The sequence below is a fragment of the Hemiscyllium ocellatum genome, chromosome 11 (genome assembly GCF_020745735.1).
Source record: "Hemiscyllium ocellatum isolate sHemOce1 chromosome 11, sHemOce1.pat.X.cur, whole genome shotgun sequence".
NCBI lineage: Eukaryota > Metazoa > Chordata > Chondrichthyes > Orectolobiformes > Hemiscylliidae > Hemiscyllium > Hemiscyllium ocellatum.
The window spans coordinates 17,959,404-17,972,372 of NC_083411.1; the positions used below are offsets into that span (position 1 = coordinate 17,959,404).

At 41.6% G+C, this 12,969-nt stretch overlaps 1 protein-coding gene across 1 annotated transcript in view; it reads left to right on the forward strand.

Moving 5' to 3' along the window:
• The window catches only part of LOC132820121 (protein ATP1B4-like), a 65,366-nt gene extending 58,930 nt beyond the window's left edge, over positions 1-6,436 (forward strand). The window contains exon 9 of the mRNA XM_060832051.1: positions 5,833-6,436. Coding sequence (XP_060688034.1) covers positions 5,833-5,994 — 162 coding nt within the window. The 3' untranslated portion in view covers positions 5,995-6,436. The remainder of the gene's footprint in view (positions 1-5,832) is intronic.
• Positions 6,437-12,969: the final 6,533 nt, after the last annotated feature.

Here is a 12,969-nt window from a genome sequence, read left to right on the forward strand (position 1 = left end):
CATCAGCTGCTATGGTGGGATTGAAACCCATGCCCCCCAGAACAATAACCTGGATGATGAGTGCAGTGGCATTATCACTGTGTCACTGTCTTCTCATGTTGTAATGCAAATTGCCTCAGTATGAAAGCAAAATACTGCAGGTATTGGGGAGCTAAGAATTAAAACAGAATGTTTGAGAGAAGTTCTGCAGGTCTGGCAGCATCTGAAAGAAATAATGTAAAGCTTTGAGTCTAATATGAATCTACTTCAGAACTCTTACTGTACCCATGATTCAAAACACTTTGCAAACAGTTAATGTTAATAGGAGCAAATAGGGAGAAATAATTTCCATTGGTGGAAGAGTCAAGAACTAGAAGACACTGATTTGAAGTGATTGGAAGACCTAGAGAATATGAAGGAAATCTTTGGATGCAGCAAGTGTTTAGGATCTGGAATGTAGTGCCTTATCGTATGATGGGGGCAGTTTTGGTACTAGCTTTTGAAAAGGAATAGGATAATTATCTGAAGTAAAAAGATTTTTGCAGGGCCAAGGGGAAAAGGCAGAGGAGCTGAATGAACTGAGTTGCAATTGTAGAGAACCAGTACCATACTGGTGTGAAACAACGACTTCTGGCTATTCATGATCTCCTAGGAGAATGTCCTGCAGCCACTCTGTGGCACCCTTGGTTTTGAGAGCAGGAAGACAAGCCTTCCTTGAGCCATGTCTTTGGCCACAGAAAAACCTGTCTGTTTCCCTAATAGGATTTCCCCCTATTATTATTGTTCTTCCTTTCTTCTTCCCTGCTTGCTCAACCAAGCTGCTCATTTATCACAAACCTGGTTCCCTCTCTATTTAGATTAAAACCCTCTCTACCTCACCAGAACACCAGCTCAGCATGTTTCGGATGAAGTCTATTCCAATACTGCTGCCAATGTTCCACAAATCCACTTCTCCCACACCAGTGATTATTACAGAGATTAATAGAGATTATTAACAGGGAGGTTCTGCTGTACAAATTAGTGCCTAGCTCCTCAAATTGCCAAAGCAAAACCTCATTAGTAGTCTTACCTATGCTGTTCATAGCTGCACGCACCATGATAGCTTGATGCTGCCTTTTCCATTGCAAGTTCCTCTCCAGTCCTGACATGGGGCAACACAGCCTCTGGGTTCTCATGCTAGAATGTAAAGAACTAGACCTAGCCACATAACAGTGCAGTCCCCTGGTACCACTATATTCCTAATATTCCACACTACTTGAATGGCTTTACTGGACCAATTAAGTTAATACATTAATCCAAGAGCAGGTCAAAGGTTGGCAATTCTGGTGGAAGTAACTCAGAACTTGTCTCAACAAAATCTGTTCACCATCTAGAAGGCACAGTCAGGGATGTGTTGGAGGATGGCATGCTGGCTCAGTGATTAGCGCTGCTGCCTCACACCGCCAGGGACCTGGGTTCGTTTGCAGCCTTGAGTGACTGTTTGTGTGGAGTTTGCATACTCACCCTGTATTTATGGGGGTTTGCTCGGTTTCCTCCCATTATCCAAAAGATGTGCAGGCTCGGTGAATTGGCCATGCTAAATTGCCCATAGTGTTCAGGGATGTTTAAGATCAGGGGCCTTAGTCAGGGGTAAATGTAGAGTAATAGTGCAGGAAAATGGGACTGTGTGGGTTACTCTTTGGCGGATCGGTGTGGATTTGTTGGGCCAAATGGTCTTTTACCACACTATGTGTTCTACGAATATGTAATTTTCCTGAGTGAGTGAAGTTTTACCAACACTCAGAAAGCTCAATGCTAGACATGTCAGAGCAACCCCACTTGATTGGCACTCCATCCATTTATTCTATGCTCCAATAACACAACATGACTGTAGTGTGTACAAGATACTCTGCATTAACTCAGCAAGACTCTTTTGAGGGCACTCCCATACACACAGCCTCTACCACCTGAAGTGATAAAGGACAACAAATACATGGAGTAGGCCGAGACAGTGGTAATGTCACAGATTAGTAATCCAGAAACCTAGGCTATTGCTCCAGCCCAAACTCAAAGCCCACCATTGGTAGCTGGTAGAATTTAAATTCAATTAATAAATCTAATTGTTGTAAACTCTCATCTGGTTAACTAGTGTTCTTCAGAGAAGGCAATTTACCTTCTGGCTGATGTGTGATTCCAGACGCACATCAATGTGACTGACCTGTCCTCTACAATGGCGTTAGCAAATCAATCTGTAACCTCATGGCCCAGCATATTCCCCATTCAACCGTTACCATCAAGCCACAGGGTCAACCCTGGTTTAATGGAAAATGCAGGAGGGCATGCCAGGAGTGGCACCAGGCAGACCTGAATATGAAGCCACCAAACAGGACTACTTGCATGCCAAACAGCATAAGCAGCAAGTGATAGACAGAGCTAAGTGAATCCACAGCCAATGGATCAGATCTAAGCTCTGCAGTCCTGCCACTTCCAGTCGTGAATAGTGTTGGACAATTAAACAACTCACTGGAGGAGGAGGCTCCATAAATGCCCCCATCCTCAATGATGGAAGAGCCCAGCACATCAGGGCAAAAGATAAGGCTGAAGCATTTCCAGCCTTCTTCGACCAGAAGTGCAGAGTGAATGATCCATCTTGGCCTCTTCCAGTGCAGAGTGGGACCATTCGGCGTGGCCGGTTTGGCGGGACCCATTTCGGCACAGACCCATTTCGGCGCAGAACTGTTTTGTAGTTATTCAGTAGTAGTTATTAAACTACTATTATTAAAATTATTAAAATAAAACATGTTAATATACAAATTATTAAAATAAAACCCATTAAACTGCCATTAACAATTTTGTATTTGCTTTATTTCTTACATTTTTATTTTCTTTTTAACATTTTTATTGAAGGGGATATACATTATTTTTCCTTTTATTGCTTTCATTAATGCTTGTAAGTAAGCCCAAAAAGGAATAAGTAAGAGCTGCGCTGAATCGCTCGCGCTGAAATGGATCACGCCAAACCAGCTGCGCTGAATTGTTCGCACCAAAGTGACTGCGCCAAATGGTCCTACATCCCTTCCAGTGGTCCCCAGTATCACAGAGGACAGTCTTCATCCATTTCAACTCACTCCATGTGATAACAAGAAACGGTTGGAGGCACTGGATACTGCAAAGCAATGGGCCCTGACAATATTCTGGCAATAGTACTGAAGACTTGTGCTCCAGAACTTGTCACTCGCCTAGCCAAGCTGTTCTAGAATAGTTACAACATTAGCATCTACCCAACAATGTGGAAAATTGCCCCCAAGTATGTCCCGTACATAAAAAGCAGGACAAATCCAACCCAGCCAATTACCACCCCATCCGTCTACTCGCGAGCATCAGTAAAGAGATAGAAGGTTTCATCAACAGTGCTATCAAGCAGCACCTGCTCAGCAACAACCTGCTCAGTGACACCCAGGTTGGGTTCTGCCAGAGCCACTCAGCTCCTGGCTCCTTACAATCTTGGTTCAAACATACAAAAGAGATGAATTCCAGAGGGGTGGGGAGAGTGACAGCCTTTGACATCAAGGCTGCATTCAACCGAGGGGGGCATCAAAGAGCTGGAGCTAAACTGGAATCAAAAGGTATGATGGGGCAAACTGGGGCAAACCTGACATGTAGGAAGATGGTTGTGGTTATTGGAGGTCAGTCATCTGAGTTCCAGGACATCTCTGCAGGCATTCATCAGGGTAGTGTCCTAGGTCCAAACATCTTCAGCTGCTTCATCAATGACCTTCCTCCATCAGTAAGTCAGAAGTGGGAATGTTTGACAATGATTGCACAATGTTGAGCATCATTTGTGACTCCTCAGACACTGAAGCAGTCTGTATCCAAATGCAACAAGATCTGGACAATCTCCAGTCCTAGGCTGACAAGTGGCAAATAACATTTATAGAACATAGAACATAGAACAGCACAGCACAGAACAGGCCCTTCAGCCCACGATGTTGTGCTGACCATTGATCCTCATTATGCACCGTCAAATTTCTGTGACCATATGCATGCCCAGCAGTCTCTTAAATGTCCCCAATGACCTTGCTTCCACAACTGCTGCTGGCAACGCAGTCCATGCTCTCACAACCCTCTGTGTGAAGAACCCACCTCTGACATTCCCTCTATACTTTCCTCCAACCAGCTTAAAACTATGACCTCTCGTGTGAGCCATTTCTGCCCTGGGAAATAGTCTCTGGCTATCGACTCTATCTATGCCTCGCATTATCTTGTATACCTCAATTAGGTCCCCTCTCCTCCTCCTTTTCTCCAATGAAAAAAGTCCGAGCTCAATTTGTGCCACACAAATGCCAGGCCATCACTAATGAGAGACAATTTAACCACCATCTCTTGACATTCAATGGTGTTGCCATCACTGGTAACCCCACTATCACCATCTTGGAAGTTCTCATTGATCAGAGGACTCACTACATAAATACAATGGCTACAAGAGCAGGTCAGAGGCTAGGAATACTGTGGTGAGTAACATACCTCCTGACTCCCCAAAGGCTGTCCACCATCTACAAATAACAAGCCAGGAGTGTGATGCCCACTTGCCTGGAAGAGTGCAGCTTCTTAACACTCTCCAGGACAATGCAGCATGCTTAATTAACACTACATCTACAAGGATCCATTCCCTCCACTTTGGACACTCAGTAGCAGCAGTGTGCACTATCTACAAGATGCACTGCAGAAATTCACCAAAGATCCTCAGACAGCATCTTCCAAATACATGACCACTTTCATTTAGAAGGACAAGGGCAGCAGATACATGGGAATATCACCACCTTCAAATTCCCCTCAAAACCTCTCGCCATCCTGAATTGGAAATATATTGCTGTTCCTTCACTTTCACTGGATCAAAATCCTGGAATTCGCTCATTAATGGCTTTGGTGGACTGTAGTGGTTCAAGAAGGCAGCTTACCACCACCTTCTCATGGGCACCTAGGGATGGGCAATAAGCGCTGGCCAGCCAGCGACACCCACATCCCATAAAAATGAATAAATAAAAATAAACTCAGTTCAAGGGTAATTCAGAATGGGTAGTGAATACTACATTGCTAATGATGTCCATCTGCCATGCAAGTTCCCTCTGAATCTGATACGATGCTGATCTGGAATGATTACTGGGTCACAATCCTGGAACCTTTTACCTTTTAACTTTTAATAGTACTATGGGTGCACCTACTGCACATGGACTGTAGTTGTGCAAGAAGGTAACTCATTGTTATATTCTGAAGGGCAATTAGGGATGGGCAATAAACATTGGCCTTGCAAGCAACACTCACATCTAATGAATGAACAAGAAAAGAAAGTGCAAGGTCACATTTATATTTGTAAAGTTAGTAACAGAATCAGGCCTTAAGGGGTTGCATGGTGGCTCAGTGATTAGCACTGCTGCCTCACAGCACCAGCAACCTGGGTTCAATTCCTGCCTTAGGCAACTTTATGTGTGGAGTTTGCACATTCTCTCTGTGTCTGCGTGTGTTTCCTCCCACGATCCAAAGATGTGCAGGTCAGGTGAATTGGCCTTAGTGTTAGGTGCATTAGTTAGAGGTAAATGTAGTGTCGGCGAATGGGTCTGGGTGGGTTACTCTTCAGAGAGGTGGTGTGGACTAGCTGGGTCGAAGGGCCTGTTTCCATACTGTACAGGATCTTATCTTAGAGTAATTATTCTACATTCACCACCTTTGATTAAAAACATTTAAATGTATTTTCTAATTTTCTTATTAATTTTATGTATTTCCATTTTAGTGGCAATGGGGATGTCTGGAGTAAAAGATAGACCTTGGGTTTTTAAGAAACTTTGATGTTTCACTTCTTGATTGTTATATTTCTAGGTAAATTATTCGATTCCTATAGTGGCCATGCAGTATGAGAATATGAAGAAAAACAGCGCTGTGAGCATTCAATGCAAAGTAAATGGACCTGGCATCCAAAATGACATCTTTGAAGATCGATTTTCTGGCAGGATTGTTTTCACGCTTAATATTCAAGAATAATGTAAAGTGAAAGTTCCTTTGCAAAAGACAATGGTGCAATATCTAATGATTCGATTTCTCTGCTAGGAAAGACTTGTATTAACTAGCATGACTATTCTATCAGTAAGGTTCACAAATTTAGCAGCTTAATCCCTCCCTTCTTAAGTTACTGAATAGCCAAGAGATTCGTCTGAAGATAAATTCAGACTTTGTTTGACTTTGGTTTTGGGAGAGGTCACTGATGGAACATATTTCTGTAAAGTTTCCATGATGTCAAATCATTACAACAAAACCAAACAATTGTCAAATGATAAAAGGTTAAGCTATGTAGTTATTTACACTTGGATGTAATTATTATGGTCTTACTTTGCAGAGATCTTTCGGACATTAATTATCCAATGTCTTAATTTTGCCAGAAATGTCTATTTTCTGCACAGAGAGGGAAATAAAAGTTTTATATTGATGTGTGGTTTTATGAGTTTTTTTTTCTCTGGGCATGCCTACTGTGAACTGAATAAAAGATATCAGTGTCCCATTAGACTCAATATCAAAGATCTCAAGATCAAACACTGTTCAAGAATACCAAGGTTGGGTAAATTACTTTGGGGTCCTTCCAGGCAAAACTGTAAGTCTCATAAAACATCACAAATGACTGAAAGCAATGTTGATTCATTAAGGGATTCTTGCTTTTTGGACGTCATTTCCTGGAATTTTTTGTTAAATTTAGAAATGTTTGAATTTACCTTTGATCAGAAAAATGTGTTGCTGGAAAAACACGGCAGGTCAGGCAACATCCAAGGAGCAGGAGAATCGACGTTTCAGGCTTATGCCCGAAACGTCGATTCTCCCGCTCCTTGGATGCTGCCTGACCTGCTGTGCTTTTCTGGGAACACATTTTTCAGCTCTGATCTCCAGCATTTGCAGTCTTCACTTTCTCCTCCTTTACCTTTGATCAGTCAATGCTGAAAAATAACTTTTGCTAAACATAAGACCAAAACTTCTAAAAATGAAAATGTTATAAAGAGATTGTATTTGCAAAAGGTTTGCAGCATACTTTGCAAAGTGTTCCACACCCCAGGTCCTGTAGAATGGTGGTCTGCTTCATTGTCTTCAGTGGCGTTGTAGGTTTGGCCTGAGATTCAAATGGCCGGAATCGGCAGCATCTTCGGTGAAGAGGTGTGTTTGGCCCAGATTCCAACGGCCCAGGATTCCTTGAAGTGGTTTCTGCAGCATCTCTGGTGGTATGGTGGTCCTGTTCAGGATTCCAATGACCTGAGATTTAATGGTTTTCTGCAGCAGTGGAGAATGTGGTCTTTGTCTTTTTCTTGACCTTGGGAATCCTTGAGCCATGAATTGAACAGAGGTGTTCTTTGTCTTTTTCTATATATGGTTTCTGTCATTAATAAAGGTGCTGGAGTATGGCTACTTAAACACTTTTCACTGTTTTATTTGTAAAAAATACAGGTGATAATAGATTACTATTCTATTCCCTTCTACTACTGTACATGGATGAATTACAGCCTGCCCTCTTGTGGTCTGATGTATTATTTCAGCTGTTGCAGCTTTCTCACAGGCTCATGCAACAGAAATTATACTTATTGAACAATTTTAAAAGAAAAAATATATTGCAAAGACTATATTTTAAAATTTGTTTTGTTTGATTGTGGATACAAATGAGAAAAGGACTGTTTTAAAAACCAAGGACTGTGGAAAGGACTACTGCTCTTCATTAGAAACAGGTCATCAATACTCATTATAAGTTCGGTTTACACTGCTGTTTGCTCAAACCGTAGCAAGATGTTTACTGCAGATGAACTGAAAGTGGGGGATGTGTATGATGGGAGGTTCGCCAGCAAGAAGCAGCTGATTGAGCTTGGTGACCAGTAGAAGCCAAAGGCTTTATGCCTGCCAATAACTATGAAACTGGCTCAGAGGCAGCTAAACTGCTTGTGGATATGGATGCTTGATCAGAAGCTAAAGTTAAAAACCATACAACACCACGTTATAGTACAACAGGTTTATTTGGAAGCACTAGCTTTCGGAATGCTGCTCCTTCATCAGATGGATGTATCATCAGCAGGACAATAAGACACAGAACTCATAGCAACAATAAATTCTGTGTCTTATAGTCCTATTCCACAACTACCTGATGAAGAAGCAGCACCCCGAAAGCTAGTGCTTCTAAATAAACCTGTTGGACCATAACCTGGTGTTGTGTGATTTTTACCTTTGTCCACCCCAGTCCAACAACAGCACCTCTGCATCATGATGAGAAGCCAACAGAATTCTGGAAGGGATGGTGTGGTCCTTTCCTCTGCAGTAGAAAAAAACTAAAAAGAGGAGGAAAGTCTGTTTACTTCTTCCCATCATTTTGTGTAAGCTGTGGCTTTTTACCAATAAGCCAGAGACTTATTGTGACTAAGGTGAATCAGTAAGCATGTGCCTCCTATAAGCAAGTGGAAATAGCTGGAAAAGGTGGATTGCAGAGCAGTAGGTCCTGACAGACTAAAAGGATCATCTCAGTGAACAGGAATTATTGAATAGCTTTTCCCATCTTTCCTATTGCTCACAACACCCACACTTTCTTTTTATCTATTTATGTCTGCCTGTGTGTTTGTGAGGGAGGAATTGTATGAGGAGGGTTTGGGTATTAAATAGTAGTGTTAATGCTTCATAATTGTTTACCTGTACAGGTGGTCCCTGGATTTGCAAATGTGCTCTGGGTCTGTCCATAAGCTGATTTGTTTACCAGTTGGAATACAATGCAGGACAATGAAAAACAGTCAGTCATAAGTGCGAGAAGTATTTGTACGTCAGATCTTTAAAGATTAGTAGCATGTATGGGATCATGATGGCAAGTACAAGCATTCATACGTTGGATATTCATAAAGCAGGAAACTCCATAGCTAGAACCTACGAATGTGAAATTACTGTTAAGTACAGAAACTTGGTCTGTGCTTTCTGTTAACCAGGATCTTAAAGATCGTGAAATTTGGGAACTTTCATAAAATCTTTATCTTTCACGATGGCTCCAGAAACAGACGGGCTTGACTTTCACCATGCTTTTTTGCTGAGGCAAGTTGTATGTAAAAGCCAACCATTTTCTGCTGGTCCTGTTGACCCTGAAAACCTGACCTACTTATTGACAATGGAAGTAAGCATTTACAATTAGATATCAAACATTCAAAATATTTAGGAGAAATTGGTCTTCAACTGACGTCAGATGTATTTAAGCCATCTCACAAAACCTTGCTTTATTTTACTAAGTTGGTGGAGGTAATTTGATCCATCATGCGGGTGCTGACTCTGGCCAGAGCAGTTCACTTTGTGTCGATTATGTTTCCCTTTAGCCCAGCAGAGCTTTCCTCAAGATAATTATCCAATTTTACTTTGAAGGGCACAACTGAATCTGCTTCCATCACACTCTCAGGGCAGTACGTTCCAGGTTGTAACTGGTGAAAAAACTTCATCATTGCTCTTTTTTTGTCAATAAGCTGAAATTCCTTTGGTTCTTAATCTTTCTATCAATGGGAAGTTTCTCCTCACCTACTATGTTTGGACCCCTCATGAGTTTCAGAACTTCTCCCATAACTCCTCTGAATTCTATCAATGGAGGACAGCTTTATTTCTTCTGTTTGTCTGCCAATCAAATCCACATTTTCAGCAATCTCTTATGCCTTCACATCCTTTCTAAAGTCTTGTGATTCGAACTTAGGATCCAATACTCTAGTTGGATCAATGCTTTTAAAAAGGGTCATCATAAGCCTACTAAAACTACTAATAACTCCTCCCCTCAATGCTAATTTGTTCAAGTATATCACGGTCTGCTTCCATGGTTTCTAGACCTACAGCATCCTTCTCTATTGTGAATACAGATACAAAGTACTCCTTTAAAGCCTCAGTATATCTTCCTGCTCCAGACACAGATTGTTACTTTGGTCCATAATAGGGTCTACTCTTTCCCTGGTTAATCTCTGAGAATCAGGCCATCCCTACATTGCATAAAAAGACCATTTGGCCAATCAACTCTGTACTGACCCTCCAAAGAGCATCCCACCCAGATCTAGACCCACTACCCAATCGCTGTAACCGTGTATTTCCCATGGCTAATCCATTCACCCTGCACATCTTGGACTGTGGGAAGAAAGTAGAGCACCCAGAGGTAACCAGTGCAGACATGAAGAGAATGAGCAAACCCCACATAGACGGTTGCCCAAGGCTAGAATTGGGCAGCAGTGCTGATTACTGAGACACTATGCTTATATATTTCTGATATATAAATATACTTATATACTTGTACACAGTACTTCTTGACTCTAATAAAAAGTCTTTGGCTTTTCCTTAATGTTACCTGACAGTGCTTTCTCACATCTTATCTTTGCTTTCCTAATTTTTATATATAGCAGAAGAAAGTCCACACTACAATTCTTCAATTTCCATGTGAGTGTACTTCCTACATTAAAGAAGTGCGTACACTTTAAAAGCACCAATGGTTCACAAGCTGAATGGCTAGCAGGTTCACCTATTTGAAGGCTCTTGGCATGTTTTGGAAGCCAGAGATACTTGATACAGCCAAAATCAGCAAACCACTTACAAAACTGGATGTAAATTAAGGCACAAATATCTTTGTTTTTGACAAAGGTTGCTGTTCAGGCTAGAGTGATTATTGCAGAATCAATATCTGATTCAGTCATCAAGAAGTTGCAGCAAGGAACAATAGATGTATTCACAAACACTGATGCATTCAGTCTGAATAAGTTCCCATTGACATCTCATTACTGAGACATGCGTCTATACCGGACCTTGCTGGTGGATATAGTCAGTATGAGATTCATCAAATCTTTGCTAAAATGTAGACTCCAAAGATTCAGTTTAGATGCCAGACAATTCCATTTCAAAAAGTTGTCTTGATAAATTTTGTTAAGAAATTAGATTTTCATTCTAATAACCTACACAAGTACAACACGCTGTAGACTTGTTTTGATTAGCCGCTTCCATGAAGGCTGTTCCAATACAATGGCTAACCTGGACAAAATTTTTCTTCTTAGATAATCCTTTAGGATCAAAGATCACTTTATTCCATTGCTGAATTGTGGTCTTTGAAGTGATAAGCCTATGCTCGTCTTCCTACCCTGCTATCGGTAAGGCAGGGGTGTTTGAAGAGGATTGTGGTGGGGTGCTCAGAATTTTACACACTCGTTCCACTGTTCACACTTATTCTTCAGCTGAGTCTGTTAGAGATGCACAAAATGGTTGGCTCCTTCACAGATATTTCTTCTTCAAATTGGATGACCTTAGGCTTTAGTGGGTGGCACGGTGGCACAGTGGTTAGCACTGCTGTCTCACAGCGCCTGTAGACCCGGGTTCAATTCCCGACTCAGGCGACTGACTGTGTGGAGTTTGCACGTTCTCCCCGTGTCTGCGTGGGTTTCCTCCGGGTGCTCCGGTTTCCTCCCACAGTCACAAAGATGTGCGGGTCAGGTGAATTGGCCAAGCTAAATTGCCCGTAGTGTTAGGTAAGTGGTAAATGTAGGGGTATGGGTGGGTTGCGCTTCGGCGGGTCGGTGTGGACTTGTTGGGCCGAAGGGCCTGTTTCCACACTGTAAATCTAATCTAATCTAAAGATACCCATGAGTACATGGAACTACTATAATTTCCAGGAAAGATTTTGAAAATTCACAATTCCAAACCAGTTTTTGAGTGTTTATCGTGTGATAAAGTCATATTGAATTTCATGTGGATTTTCAAACAAAGATTCAGTTGTCTCAGTGAGAGGGACCCAGGTTCGATTCCAGCCTCGGCTGACTGTCTGTGTGGAGTTTGCACATTCGCCCAGTGTCTGTGCGGGTTTCCTCCTGGTGCTCTGCTTTCCTCCCACAATCCAAAGATGTGCAGGTTAGGTGGATTGACCATGCTAAATTGCCCATAGTGTTCAGGGATGTGTGGGTTAAGTGCATTAGGGATAAATGTAGAGTAATGGGGAATGATTGGGTGGGGGGTTGGTGTGGACTTGTTGGGCCAAAGGGCTTGTTTCCACACTGTGGGGATTCTATAAAATCCAGATGGTGAATCTCAACTTTTCCCAGTTCTGATGAAAAGTAGCTAGAAAGCCAAAATGTCTGTGATCACTTTCAGAGGTTGCTATAATATTCAGTCAGAAGAAACTTGCCTTTATCCAAATCTTTCTTAGAAAAATCTCCCATTGCTTTACCTCAGAGAGATTTAGCAAAGTACTGTAGATCTGAAATAAAAATGGTGATGGAGAAACTCAGCTGTCTGGCAGCATCTGTGAGGAGAGAAAAAGAGTCAATATTTTGAGTCCAAGATGATGACTCTTCAGAATTGAACTTTCTCTCTCCATAGATGCAGCCAGAGCTACTAAATTTCTCCAAACTTTCCCTGTTTTTGTTCTGTTTTATATGAAATAATGAGTGAAGTACTAAAAGGTCACCGGGCAGCTTCAGACTTTTAGAAAAATCTTTTGCAAGAGTGATGACCACTCTTTTGCAAGAGTGCCATGGTAATAGGCAGATTTGTTCTCACCAAAAAAACCAAGAACAGCTTCCCAATTGGTTTTTTGATACAGATGGCTTAGATGGAGATGAGAGAACAGAGGGCTATGTACATGTACTTATTGTAACAGTTACAATAGCCTCTGCCTTGAAGAATGGATGCTTAAGTTCTTAGTATGCCAGCTGTAAAATGCCATCATTTTAGTTTCAAATGCAATATTGTGCACTTTTAAAGCTAAATGGTCAAGAAGTTTTGTTTATGTAATGAATGAAATTGCAAAGTGTACAAGACAGCTGATAAATAGTCTTGTGGACCTTCATGTCTTCAATGTCCCTCACACTTTCAGCATGCTTCATGATTAAGTCCTTCACCCATGGACAACTATGTACTCTTGAATTAGAGTCATAGAGTCCTACAGCATGGAGACAGGCCCTTTGACCCAAACTGATCCATTCTAACCAAGATATCCATCCATGCTAACTT